At 37.9% G+C, this 12726-nt stretch overlaps 1 protein-coding gene across 2 annotated transcripts; it reads left to right on the forward strand.

The window, feature by feature from the left end:
- Positions 1–815: 815 nt before the first annotated feature.
- On the forward strand, positions 816–12446 carry ubl3b (ubiquitin-like 3b). 2 transcript variants are annotated; one of them, XM_026918179.3, is made up of 6 exons: positions 816–1426; positions 2062–2199; positions 8104–8212; positions 8458–8544; positions 8782–8859; positions 10883–12446. In XM_026918179.3, exons 2-6 carry the CDS (start codon positions 2170–2172, stop codon positions 10933–10935), a joined length of 357 nt encoding a protein of 118 aa, XP_026773980.1. In that variant the 5' UTR covers positions 816–1426; positions 2062–2169; the 3' UTR covers positions 10936–12446. The 2 variants fall into 2 exon arrangements, with proteins under 2 accessions (XP_026773980.1, XP_026773979.1); XM_026918178.3 differs by having other exon boundaries at positions 817–1426; positions 2058–2199.
- The last annotated feature ends 280 nt before the right edge of the window (positions 12447–12726 follow it).

Genomic DNA, 12726 nt, shown 5'->3' on the forward strand with positions numbered 1-12726 from the left:
TAAGATGACTGGTTTCTATGTCTCCTGCCCTCATGTTAATAATACATATGGAGAAATGTTCAGAATATATTATTCTTAATATTTAATATCTATAGGCTAGACTATTCTGTTTCAAATCTAAAAATGGGACAAGATGGAGATGACCCATACAAATGTTCCTCTTTAAGAGGTCTAAGTGCCTCAGGCCTAAAGCATGTAAACATTATAATGTAAAACTAATGCATATGCACAACTAATGTATCATGTCAACAGTTTATTCCCAATATTCTTTCATATAAGTTAAAATTTTCCTAGCTATGTGACATACTTGTGACAGTTTTAATAGAAAACAGTGCTTTAGCATCACAAAAGCAAGTCTATTTTAGATTACAGCTTAGTTTTCATTTATTTTTCTACATTAGACTCATAGATAAAACAAAACAAACAAAAAAACTAAAAAGCGTATACATTAAACTGATAAAAACTAAAAAATGTATACATTAAACTGATAAAAACTAAAAAGCATATACATTAAACTGATAAAAACTAAAAAATGTATACATTAAACTGATAAAAACTAAAAAGTGTATACATTAAACTGATAAAAACTAAAAAGTGTATACATTAAACTGATAAATTACATCTAAACATGCAGTAATTTTAACATTCAGCCTAGAGGTATAGATGCAAAACTTCAAATCTTCAGATTGTTCAGGACTACAGAGGAGACAGTCTAATCCACAGAAAATAAAAGAGACTGAGCTGAAATCAAAATGGGGTAGTGATTTATAAACTACAACTCCCGGTGGGTCAGGCTGGGCGGTGACGTCACTCTGTACCGTCCAGCTGCTTTCCGGTGTCTTTAAATGCTCAGCCATTAATCTGAACCCGACACCGAAGGTGTTTTTTTAACGGAGAAAGAATCGAAATACATTATGGCTATACCTATTAGCTAATTGATTAGGACGTGACTGTGTAATTGGGCGCTTTTGTTTTATTGTTTTGGAGCCGTCGAATCGAAGAAGTCGTGTTTTTGAGTCTGTTCGTGCTCTGGGATCGGTCTCGGTTCCTCTTATTTTCTGCCGCAGTCAGAAATTGTTTCAGTTCCCTGAGAGAAGCTAACGGTAGCCTGCTACTGCTGCTGCTAGTGAAGGCCAGCTAGCGGGAGCCGTCGCGGTTCCAACCAAAACGCTGTATTTATTTGGACTGGTTGACTTTCCAATGCTTCGTCAGCAAGCTAAACACTAATAATATTCTTTTTACTTTGTGTCTGCTGAGTCTGTGTGACCTTGTGGAGCTAGCTACGTTTGTTCGCGCAGTTAGGCCGTCTGTTTGCACGGTAGCTGCTTCGCTAGTGCCAGTGTCGGCTAGCTGGCTAACTTTTCTCTCGGTCAGATAATGCAGCTGCAGTAGGACACTTTCACCCGGAATCAAGCCTCGTCTAAAGGTATGTGGCGTTTTACCGTGAGGTTTATATCAACTCTGTTAGCGAACTGTGTTACAAACAGGCATAAGATTCATGGGTTCTTTAGCCTTTAGCACATTAGCCGGCCAGCTAATCAGCTGTTGATGCTCAGTTCGCACTAGAGTAGAGCTTGTCATTTTTTTTATTACATGATTTTGATTAGTTACATCACTCACTTTAGAGTTCATTTAATGTAGAAGTGTATATATATAGTGTGTGTGTGTATGCGGAGGTGAGGGAGCATAAGCATCAAATCAAATTGCTGTCAAAATGGAGTCTGAAATCGGATATGTATGTATGTGTGTGTGTGTGTGTGTATATATACACATATATACATATACACACAGATCATATATATATATATATATATATATATATATATATATATATATATATATATATAATATAAATAGTGTGTGTGTGTATGTGTATATGTATTTATAGCGTGTGTGTGGATTAATGTGGTAATAATGTATATACTGGTGTCTTATTGACAGTGTGTTGTGACACATTGACGTTATGACTTGGTTAATTACCACCTTACTTTATGAAGTGTATTAATTCTGTTTATAACCCAGTTTGGAAATGGTGTGAATGTTTGTCTTGGTGCCAGGCAGTGTGAAGCAGAGAAAGGCTTGAGAGAAAAGCACATACAGGCTCTTTGTGCCAGGGTTTGCCACCTCCAACACACCATTTCCTGTGTGCCTTCCTCCTCAACAACAGCCATGAGCTCGCCCAGAGAATCACAGGACACAGTGAGTATTCTGTTTCCCGCTGTCCACTTCTCCTTTACCTCATAATCTGCTGTGCAGTTCGAGACACGGCCTAGTATGACGAACACATCAAACCGCCACTGATGTGTACAAACATCTGATCTAACTTAAAGCTCGACTGAAACTTATCTAATCTACAAATAAATTGTGTTCTAACATTTTTGAATGTTCTGTGTAGACCGACGCTGTTATAATTAGGGTTGCATTGTTGATTTTTTTTTTCAGATTGAGTAGGGTTTTTGGTACGTATTGAGTTTGAATGTCTTGGCTGATTTAATAATTATTATAATTATTATAGTAGAATAATTATTTCTGTATTATTTCTCATGTTTAATATCTGTAGTCCAGAGCATTCTGTTTCAACCCGTTTGAGGTTTAATGGGACAAGATGGAGATGTCTCATACAAATGGTCCACTTTACCTGAAGTCTAAGGGACTAAAATTTAAAAGCCTAAAGCCTGTAAACATTATAACGTTAAAGTGATACATATTTAAAACCTATGAATCATGTCAACAATTTATTTACAATGTGCTTTCATACATGTTAAATTTTCCTCAACACCATTAAATATATACTAACTATATATTAACTATAACTATGAGACAAACTTGAACAACTTTTCTTTTTTTTCTTTTTTCTCAGAATGAGTACATTCTTTGGTACTTGCCAGTACTGATACTGGTACAGAAAAAATTAACCTACTTATTAGGCATTAAGCAACCTGGAGTGTCATGGAACATGAACAAGGTGTCATGAATGCTTGAAAAGTGTAAAATCTGGTGATCGAGGGGGAAGGAAGCAGTGGGTCCCAGTGCTCACAGAGCTGAAGTGTGCTTGCGGTTTCCCTGCATGCTCGTGTCACTGCTCTGCATTTGTGAATACTTTTTGTATACACAATTCCCAGCACCTTGCACTCTTTATTTTTTTTTAGTTACCATACTCACTGATGCTGTTATGTGCTGTCAGGTCTGCCACCATCATGGACTCTGTTTAAAAGATACTGTTTAAACAGATTAAAGATATTTTTATTTTTACATGTTTTTTGTATTATAGGAAGATACTGAAGTTCCTTCTCTGCATATTTTCCACAAATATCACAGTTTGCAGTCTGTGTTGCTTTGATTGCTATCAGTAGTCATGAAATACATTCAGAATCTTGTCATTAGCGTGACAGCATACACTAGACGTACATCACATTGTGTTTGTTGGTATCAAAGCTTTTTTATGAGTATGAATAATTGAACAAAATATTAGACAGATACCTGATCCCTATATAGGTATTGTGCTGTTAGGATTGGAAAAATCTTTCAATACAGATCATGTTAAGAAATCCATACAGGTTTGATGTAATGCGTGATCTCATGCCCTACTTTTTAAATATTGTATTTAGTTTGTTTTCAGTTCAGCTCTGAAACACTCTGTACTGTTCCCTGATAGAAATTTTATACACTGCATTATATGCACATGTTCCGCCACGTTGTGCGTGTGAGCTTGTAGTGTTCCATAGGATGTGCTGGTTCATATGATGACGTGAGTGTTGCTAAGGGTAATACGGCAGATTTAATATGCTGTTTCTTTAGAGTTTTAGAGCAAAGGCTACACATGGTGGATGTGGTGATGGTGGTGGTGTTGTTGTTGTTGTTGAAAAATTACAACTACCCATTATCCACCACAGATTTGCTTCTTAACGCCCTAAATCCCTTAGGGGCAGTGGGTCAAGCTTTGCACCAGCTTTGTGAGGAGCTAAGTGTTTGTAAACAGACCGATGGCATGATGTCATTGTGTGCGTCATTGTTCTCTTCCTTTATGCCCACTGGCAAAAGTCAGATTGTTCTACGTGTGACAGAAGGGGGGTAGGGGCGTCCTAAAATTCAGCAGCACTCAATGACTGATCTGATTGCTTGACTACAGGGATTAACACCATGTGAAAAGGAAATACTGAACATGAAGCCAGCCATGTGGCTTCAGGATGTTAAGATCCTTGTCTTCTTGCCAGGGTTATCATCTTGGAGTAGTCACTGTCTGAGTAACGAACTAAACTTCTGTTACAGTAGAATGAACTTTGAGTGATCACAATTTTCGGCACCCTCTTTGAATTACACAGCGATAATTGTGAGATAATTGGCTGACATTAGACATCAGTTTGTACTAACTCTGGTGCCGTAAATCACAAGCTCCCCGTTTATATATTTTAACTGTCTAAGGAGCCACATAGCACTGTAATGATTTTCTCCTCTCTGCTCCTTGAACGTGTTGAGAATGCCTGCCAAGCCACTTTTATTAGGCTTGAATGGTTGCAATTATTCAAAGAAAGGGCAAAATTGTATGTATTGTACACAATAATGTACATGAACAGTTAATAATATCATTGCAATTTAATAATAAATTGCAATTCAGTTCATTTCTGGGGTCGCTGTTTCAAAATCAACTATTAGAGGTCAGCCTTATAGGCCTTTCCTGAAAGCACCCAACAAAATACAGTGCCTGAACTTCACTGACATTATTGGCTCTAGAGTTGTAACTGTGTGTTGTGGTCAGATGAGACTGAAACCAAAATTTTTGGTCATGAACACCACTGGCATGTTTGGTTAAAATAAATAAATAAATAAATAAAGAGGAAAGTGCATAGAAAAAGCAGTGTAAAATACAGTAAAGGACCATTGATGCTTCTGTACTGTTTTGTGGCCAGTGGTCTAGGGGATATGTGAATATTGATGGCATCATTAAATCTGCCAGGATAAATAAAGTACCAGGATACTTTAACCCAAAACCTGGTCTCCATGTCTTGAAGGTTCCACCTGTGGTCCATAGCTGAGTTTCCGCTCAAATGTTTTGCAATTGTGAACAAATTACAGAAGTCTGCAAAGGAAAATGCAGATTAATTTGTTTCTCCATCAGCTATGATCGTGTGACATGTTGAAGATGACATCTAAATGATTAGGTAAAAAAGACTGCTATAGCTGCAGTGCATGGCTGTTTTTTGCCTGTCTACAGAAAGAAAAGAGCACCAAAACAATAGTGTAATGAATAGATTAGACATTCGATATACATTTATATTCATATTCACATTATTTATATATATATATATATATATATATATATATATATATATATATATATATATATAAATATAAATATATAATAATTATCTTTATCAATGGTCTGTCTTTTCCACCTTGGCCAAGTTTAAACCCTGTGTTCCCATATTAACCCCAAATATCTATTGTATATCAACAAAGAAATTGCTACAGGATTAAAATTCAGTGTATTTCAATGGCCGTCTCATTAAGCGACTCTCCCAGGAATGAGCATGAGCCGGGAATACACCACATCACAGGGCACCATGTAAACACACATTCACACACACTTTCACACCTAAGGGCAATTTATTGTACCTAGTTGTGAAAGTCTACCTACCATCATGTTTTTGGGAGGTGGAGGAGCTGATGCTGACTCATCGTCATCGCTCGTTTTGATGTCGTGCAGCAAGTTTCGTGTATCAGACACAGATGCCTTCCTGTCATTCTCATTTCTACACTAGTTTGATAAATAAGGGCTGTTGTGCCTAAAGAGCTATCTTATATTTATACGAGAATTTTGAAGGAATTTGGGCTAAAAACTGATGTAGTACAATTTTGCTCATGAAGGGTTAAAAGACTTGCTAAATAATCATTATTTTAATACTAAATGCAGAAGTAATCATGGATATTGTTTTGCTCATTATCACGCAGTCCTGTCTATACCAGTTCTTGTAAGTCTGTGACTGAGAGACATCAAAAAGTTTGAGGACCGTAACAGGAAATTCTTGTTTTTCTCACTTCTGCTTTCAGACACTAACCTATGTATAGAGAGAAAAATCAGTTTGATTGTGTGAACTCATCATTCTTTGCTTTTCGTACCTTGGCCCTGTTCTATCTCAGGGGCCTAGTGGCAGTAAGGGGGCTAAAACCCAAAGCTGTGCCAAGACCAACTGACTTGCTTTTTTCCATCCTTCATCGTCCACCTGATTCTGAACGAGTGCATTTAGTCCCAGCCAAACCCTGCATACAGCATGTGGGTGATGTAATGTTTAAACCGAGGAGTCATTCAAAACCAGAAATGGCGGAAAATGTACCTTTTAAGCTCTTGGGGCAAATAAAAAGAGCTGAACAAGAGACCCCTTTTTGCATTCTTTTAGTCTCAAAGTAAGCTCAGACACTGTTCCTTGTCTCATTTTATTTTGGGAGCAGTAATAAGGTCTGGTGGTACCTAACCTCAATCCACAGTGCAACTGAGCTGCCATCCGTGCTTCCCTTTCAGAGCAGGATGTTCAAAAACAAATCAGGTCACCTGCATTTGGTTCGCTAATTCCAGTGATGCAGCATAAGTGGCAACTTTTCTTCTCTTCACTTTAATAGAATACAGCAAACACTGACTTTTTCAGTTTTTGCTGCATTATAGGAGAGGAATGAGGAGTAAAACATATGCCTGTAATTAGGTGTGCACAGTCACTGGCCTCAGTTGCTTTTTATGTTTTGTGGTGGTGTGATGCCCTACTGGCTCTTGAATCTTGCTTCCTTCTAAACTACAAACACCAACTGAAGTGTGGTCTGGTCCTTGATTGAAACTAATTTCACTAGATGAATTAAGTGGCTTGCATGAAGGATGGATGATCTTTTGCTAAATTGAAAGCATGCAGTGATGTGTAAACAATGACAAACCTAAGCAAAATATAGAACAGTGCAGCTCAAAACTGTAATACAAATACAATGAGTAATAATGCAGTAATTATGAAGTGCATAGACACGACATGCTACTTCAGAGACATTATCAGGCGAGATAAGGCCTATAGCTATATAATCATCCCCTTTTTGGGAATTCTGGCCCTTGCTCATTTTCCCAGTGCTAAAGTAATGCATATGACTAGCAATCTAAATTGTTAGCTACCACGTTTTAGCGAATTTACAATTTCTGAGCAACCAATACATAGAAGTGGGCAAGCACACTGGACATTTATTTTTTTAAACTTACTAGCTAATTTTTTCACCCCAGATAATAAACTGGATTTAAGATTTTAGTGCTGCCATTTTTAGATAATATTCCAGAAGGTTTCACTCTGTTAACAATGAAATTTTGGAGTCCATCTGATGGCTGGATTTGCTACCAGGCCTTTAGGTTCATGAGGTATGGAGAGCTCACACCAATGCAGGACAATTACATCTGTGATATTATGACTCTGATGTTCTCAAGATTTTAAACACATGATGCATAGCATTTTTTGTCACTCCAACGTCACCCTTGTTACTTTTATGTTTTTAGTCTGCAATTTGAGGTCTGGCTGGTTATGTTTATAACAGCTTGTAGTGGGAGGTTTATTTGCTTGTTTGTTTATTGACTTACTGTCCATCTTACCAAGTATTGATGTGTGCTGCAGTTGCTTTTTAATGGGGCTGTTTCTACAAATCAACTGTGTTGCTTTCACCTCCAGTGACAGAGTTCATGAAAATTTAATAACTCTGTACTGGGATGTTTGGAACACCTAGGGTTACCACATTAGGGCGTTAGACCAGTGAGAGAGCATGAGAGAAAGAGAAGCAAAGTGCAGGTTGTTCTTGGTTTTACGGAACCAGAGAGTGCAGGAACGCATCTTTTTTGCCCCACCCTGTCTGTCTGGTCACTCATGTCCATTTAACAGGAAGTATTATAGGAACGACTGATTTGAGAAGCAGCCCAGGCAGCACATTGGAAACAATACCTTTTTCAGTGGTTGTGTTTTTAGGTTTCATGTAATTTCGGTGTGAGAACAGAGGGACGGGATGTGTAACTTAACAGTTGATTTGTTGACAATGTTTGAGGTTTCAGTTCACTTTTAAACAGGTCATTACCAGTTCTTTTGCTGCTTTCAGGTGAACCTGCGTCTGATCCTCGTGAGCGGTAAGACACAGGACTTCACCTTCTCGCCTAATGATTCGGCCACAGACATTGCTCGTCATGTCTTTGAAAACTGGCCTGCAGGTAAGTCTTCAAAGTTAAACTAGAGACCATAGTCATTTTTGTATAACAGATAGTGGCTCAGGTAATTGTTTCAGTTCATTTTCAAGTCAGCTTGACTCAGGACAGTTGCTGGCTACTGAACACCGTAATTTAGCTTAAGTTAAGTTAAACTTAGCCAACCTTATCAACTAGCTTTGAGTAGCATTTGCTTTTACATGTATAGTGAGTGATGAGATGTGATGATTTTGTTTCTGTTTTGTTTTGAGGATGGGAAGAGGAGCAGGTGAGCAGCCCCAGTATCCTAAGACTCATTTTCCAGGGCCGGTTCCTGCATGGCAACGTCACACTAGGAGGTAAGAGCCTGTCAAGCACAGCCTGATGACCTGACTGGCAGTGTTTTACCTTTTTTTGTTTTTTAAGTAATGTTTAGTAAAAAATTTGGACTGTTTTCTTTAAACTTCATCTAATGTTTGCTTTAAGATTATATTGGTATTCAAGAAGAGTGTTAAAATGTTAGTTATTGGTTCCGAATTAGACATTCATAAATTGTAAATAACCAGTATTCAAATACAGTACTGTTTTTTGAATAGCCCTGAAGTTGCCTCCTGGCCGAACAACTGTTATGCACTTGGTTGCCAGAGAGACACTGCCAGAGCCCAACTCCCATGGTAAGAGCTGAATTGTCCCTTTGGCAGTCTCTTTACACACATCCAAAGCATGTCTGAATGTGTGGGTCCTTTCTTTTGTCTCAGACTCTGTGGCTATTAATCTTCTACAACAAATTCATTTACACTTCAAACCCATTTGGTGCTTTTTGTGGGGATGAGCAGCACAAAGCTGATTTGTTGCCATATCTGTATTTGTTTGTTTAGTTTTACCAAGTTATGAAATATAGTGCATCACTTGCACATTAAAAAATGTTTTTTACAAAATTTATTCTGGAAGTTATAATAAAAGCAGTAACAGACTATAATTATTCGTCCTTGCTCACGGACAGTCCAGTACATTTCCAAGCCTTGTCCAATATTCGCTCTTACGTTATTAGGATAGCATTGCTCTCGATCAATCAATACATTAATTATTTCTCTTACCCACGTTTCATACATTAGAACATACATTGGCCATATAAGAAAAGTGATTTTTTTCTACTATTACCATGTGAAGTGAAACAGTCTAAAACAGCCATGGTTAGAATATTTGTAGCCCAGTAGAACTGCTTGTAGCTACAAATGCTATAAGTGGGCTTTGGCTCGCAGTTCTTATTAAGTTCTTATTTGCTTTAGCAAAACATTTCATAATCCTAGTACAATACATATACAACTTGCTACACTTCCAGAACTGCTATCTTTCTTTTATTAGAGAGAGTTATGTAGAGATTTTGTGTAACTTTCAATGATATCGACTGATATACCTGTGTTTTTGAGAGGACAGTCTTCTCAAAGCTCATCTGTTTCCTCATTAAGCTGTACAAGTCTTTTTGTCTTTAGTAACTGATAAAAATAAGAAACTTGACCTTGTTTACTTGGATTTAGTGTGTTGTTTTTTTAAGGTATCATGTTTCTTTTATATAAAGCTGTAGAAGTATGCCAGTGTGGAAACAGTGAAAGGGTGTGTTACTGTAACTTGTGAAATAACCTCCTGAGCTAACAGCCTGCTCTGTGGTATTATCAGGGGTGGGGCTTTCAGATGAATTATATGGAACACAGTAGCTACGACTGGAGAGCTAAAGTGCGTAGTGTCAATATTACAGTTCGTGTATGATGATAAACCATTTAAATCACACAACTTTGTTACACCAAAAAAGATCAAACTTTAACCTGGATTAAATCAGAGTTTATGTATTCATTCCGCTGTACCACACTCTAAGTCATTGCATGTAAGTCGTTGGCTATAATGCTGGCTTTTGTTAGTCCCTTACCTTAAACTCGGATTTAAATTAAAGCAAGGGTTTCTTTTGATCTTGAAGCTGAGGTGGTTAAAGTTTGTGAAATGGCAGAAAATATTAGATGGAGAACAGACATTTTTTATGAGACTGTTGAACAAATGCCACACACAGCATTTTCTTATCTATTTTGTTTACATACAGGGAATGTAAGATACCCATGAGAAGGGTGATTTTTGTAAAATCAATGGAAATACTTCTGTAAGAAAAGCAGTTTTATAAGCTCCACGTTTAAAACCGCTTTAAAAGCTCCAGATATGCGTGCACTGAGTTACTATCTGATAAACCAGTACAGTTTCCAGATAAAGAAAAAGCTGAGGTACTTTCCAGAGTGTTTTAACAACCACTTAATGGTTGAACTATTAAAGTTATGTTATGTAAGGGTTGATATTTGCATAGAGAGCCTAGCATTCACCTGATAGCAACTTCTTATATTCTAACTAAATGGGAGAATATGTCATAAGCCCTAAACCATTTGCCTTTGAGGTAAACATAAAGCTAAAGGAAAGAAAAATGAACACACACCAGTTAGGAGGTGCCTGTCTTTAACACTGAGTATGGTTTCCTAATGAATGTGTGTTACTGTTAAGGATATCTCCTTTTTTATTGTTTACTTAGTTTACCTTACTTAGCTGTTCTGAAAGCTTCATGGAAACGTTATGCAGTTTGGTACATTTTGGTTTGGATTTACTTTCTTGGAGCAGTGATTTTGCCTGCTGCTCATTTGTTTGCTTTTGTCTTCTTTTAAGGCCAAAGAAACCGGGAGAAGACTACAGAAAGCAGCTGCTGCTTACTGCTGTAAAACAGAAGAGAAAAAAACTCCCTGATCCCCGAACATGCCTTCTATTCCTCTATCCCTGCTCCCTTTCTCTGCTCGCCAACCTATGATGCATTCTGAATGATTAAAGAATGGCTCAGAGGGTCAGATCAATTTTTCATTCACTTTATTCCTGTATAGTAGCTGGAAACCTTCTGTGCCAAGTACTCAATTTCATTCTTTCATTTGCCCTGTTTTCTTGCCAAAATTACTTTTTGCTTAGTAAAACCATGATCCTTTGTACATAGATCTCTATTAAAAATCCAGATATCAAATATCCAGATAACTAAAAGGAAAATGTAAAATAGGAGTGTGAGAAACTGTTTAGGGAAATTCTCTAGTGAGAATTTTCCAGGTCCCTTTCTCCACATACAGTCTTTTCTGACTGGAAATGTGGTCTTGGAAGTGGCTCAGCCCTTAAGGGCTAGCTGGCACTTAAACTCACACATCTGATCATCAACATAGCTTGCACTCTACTCAGACCCTTACCTGAAGCCCACAGTGGTTGACAGCACATCGCTTCATCACGTTATCACTCTTGCTTTGTACAAATAGGACAAAAAAAAAAGTTTGCCCTAACATTGGTGGACTGATAGGACATGCCATGAGCACCCCATATACCTTTGACGCCGGACCAAGCAAGAGTTTGAACTCAATCGAAAGGCTTTTTTTCCCCTTATGTGACGGCTATGTCGACACCTGTGCATGCCCTAGTCTAGTGTTTTCTTACCCTGGGTGTGTACCTGACTTCTTGGAAAACTGTTCATCTCTTGTGTGCTTGAAGGTCTGTCTGCCTGAAAAGGAAGTGAAAAGGTTGCCAAATGTGCTTGAACTGTGAGAAACTCATCATCTCCTTAGCCACATAGACGTACTTTGTCTGCTAAGATGTCCTGAGGGACAGTCACCACCATCTGATGCAAAGGATAAAAAGAAGGGAATCGTCAGTGGGCTCCTGCCTGAAAGCCTTGGCCATAAAGGCTGCATTGTAAGCGTGGTGGATTCCTGGAGCACCCCGACGAGCTCCACTGGCATCGGAAAAGACTGCAAGTGAACGGGGGTGGCATCCCTTAATGGGCCCCACCATGGGGTTAGGAGGAAAAATGGGTGTTTTATTTCCTAATGTTTTATGCTGTCTGCTTTTCTTTTGACTTCAAATTGTGGAGAATTAATATTAATAACAATGGAATTCTAAACAAAGTTATTTGTAATCTTGTGTCTGTGTATTTCAGCTTTTAATTGCTACACATTTAAAAGGCGACTGGTGTGAGTGTGAGACAGGTTTTTGAGGAGGGATGGCCCAAATGATATGGGAGAACAGATCAGACATGGATGACAATGTCCAGTGGTCTTTGCTCTTCCTTTGAGTGGTCATCCCTCAGTGAGTGTGTATTAAAACTTGTCAATGCTATAAAATTAGCTTCAGAATATTAAATGTAAAAATACAGTATGCCTAAAATCCTGTATTATAAATTAATAAAAAAAATCTTTCAACTAAACTCAGCATCTGACGATCCTTTATTGAGTTTCATGGAGGGGGAGAAAACTTACTTATTTATTTATTTATTTATTTATTTATGGGCTCTTGGGCTCTGTGCTGTAGATGGCAGTGTTGCTTCAGTTCTCTGAGTAGATGCCCAAATCCATTTCTCTGTAGAGGTCATGCTCAGCACCTCCAGCCTCAGTATTCTCACCATTGGCACTGTATCAGGAATGAATAATAATCAAGCAGTGATGTAACACCAAGTGGATGAAATCTTTTTTTATTAGTCTACATTT

This window comes from Pangasianodon hypophthalmus, chromosome 7, assembly GCF_027358585.1.
Source record: "Pangasianodon hypophthalmus isolate fPanHyp1 chromosome 7, fPanHyp1.pri, whole genome shotgun sequence".
NCBI classification, from domain to species: Eukaryota; Metazoa; Chordata; class Actinopteri; order Siluriformes; family Pangasiidae; genus Pangasianodon; species Pangasianodon hypophthalmus.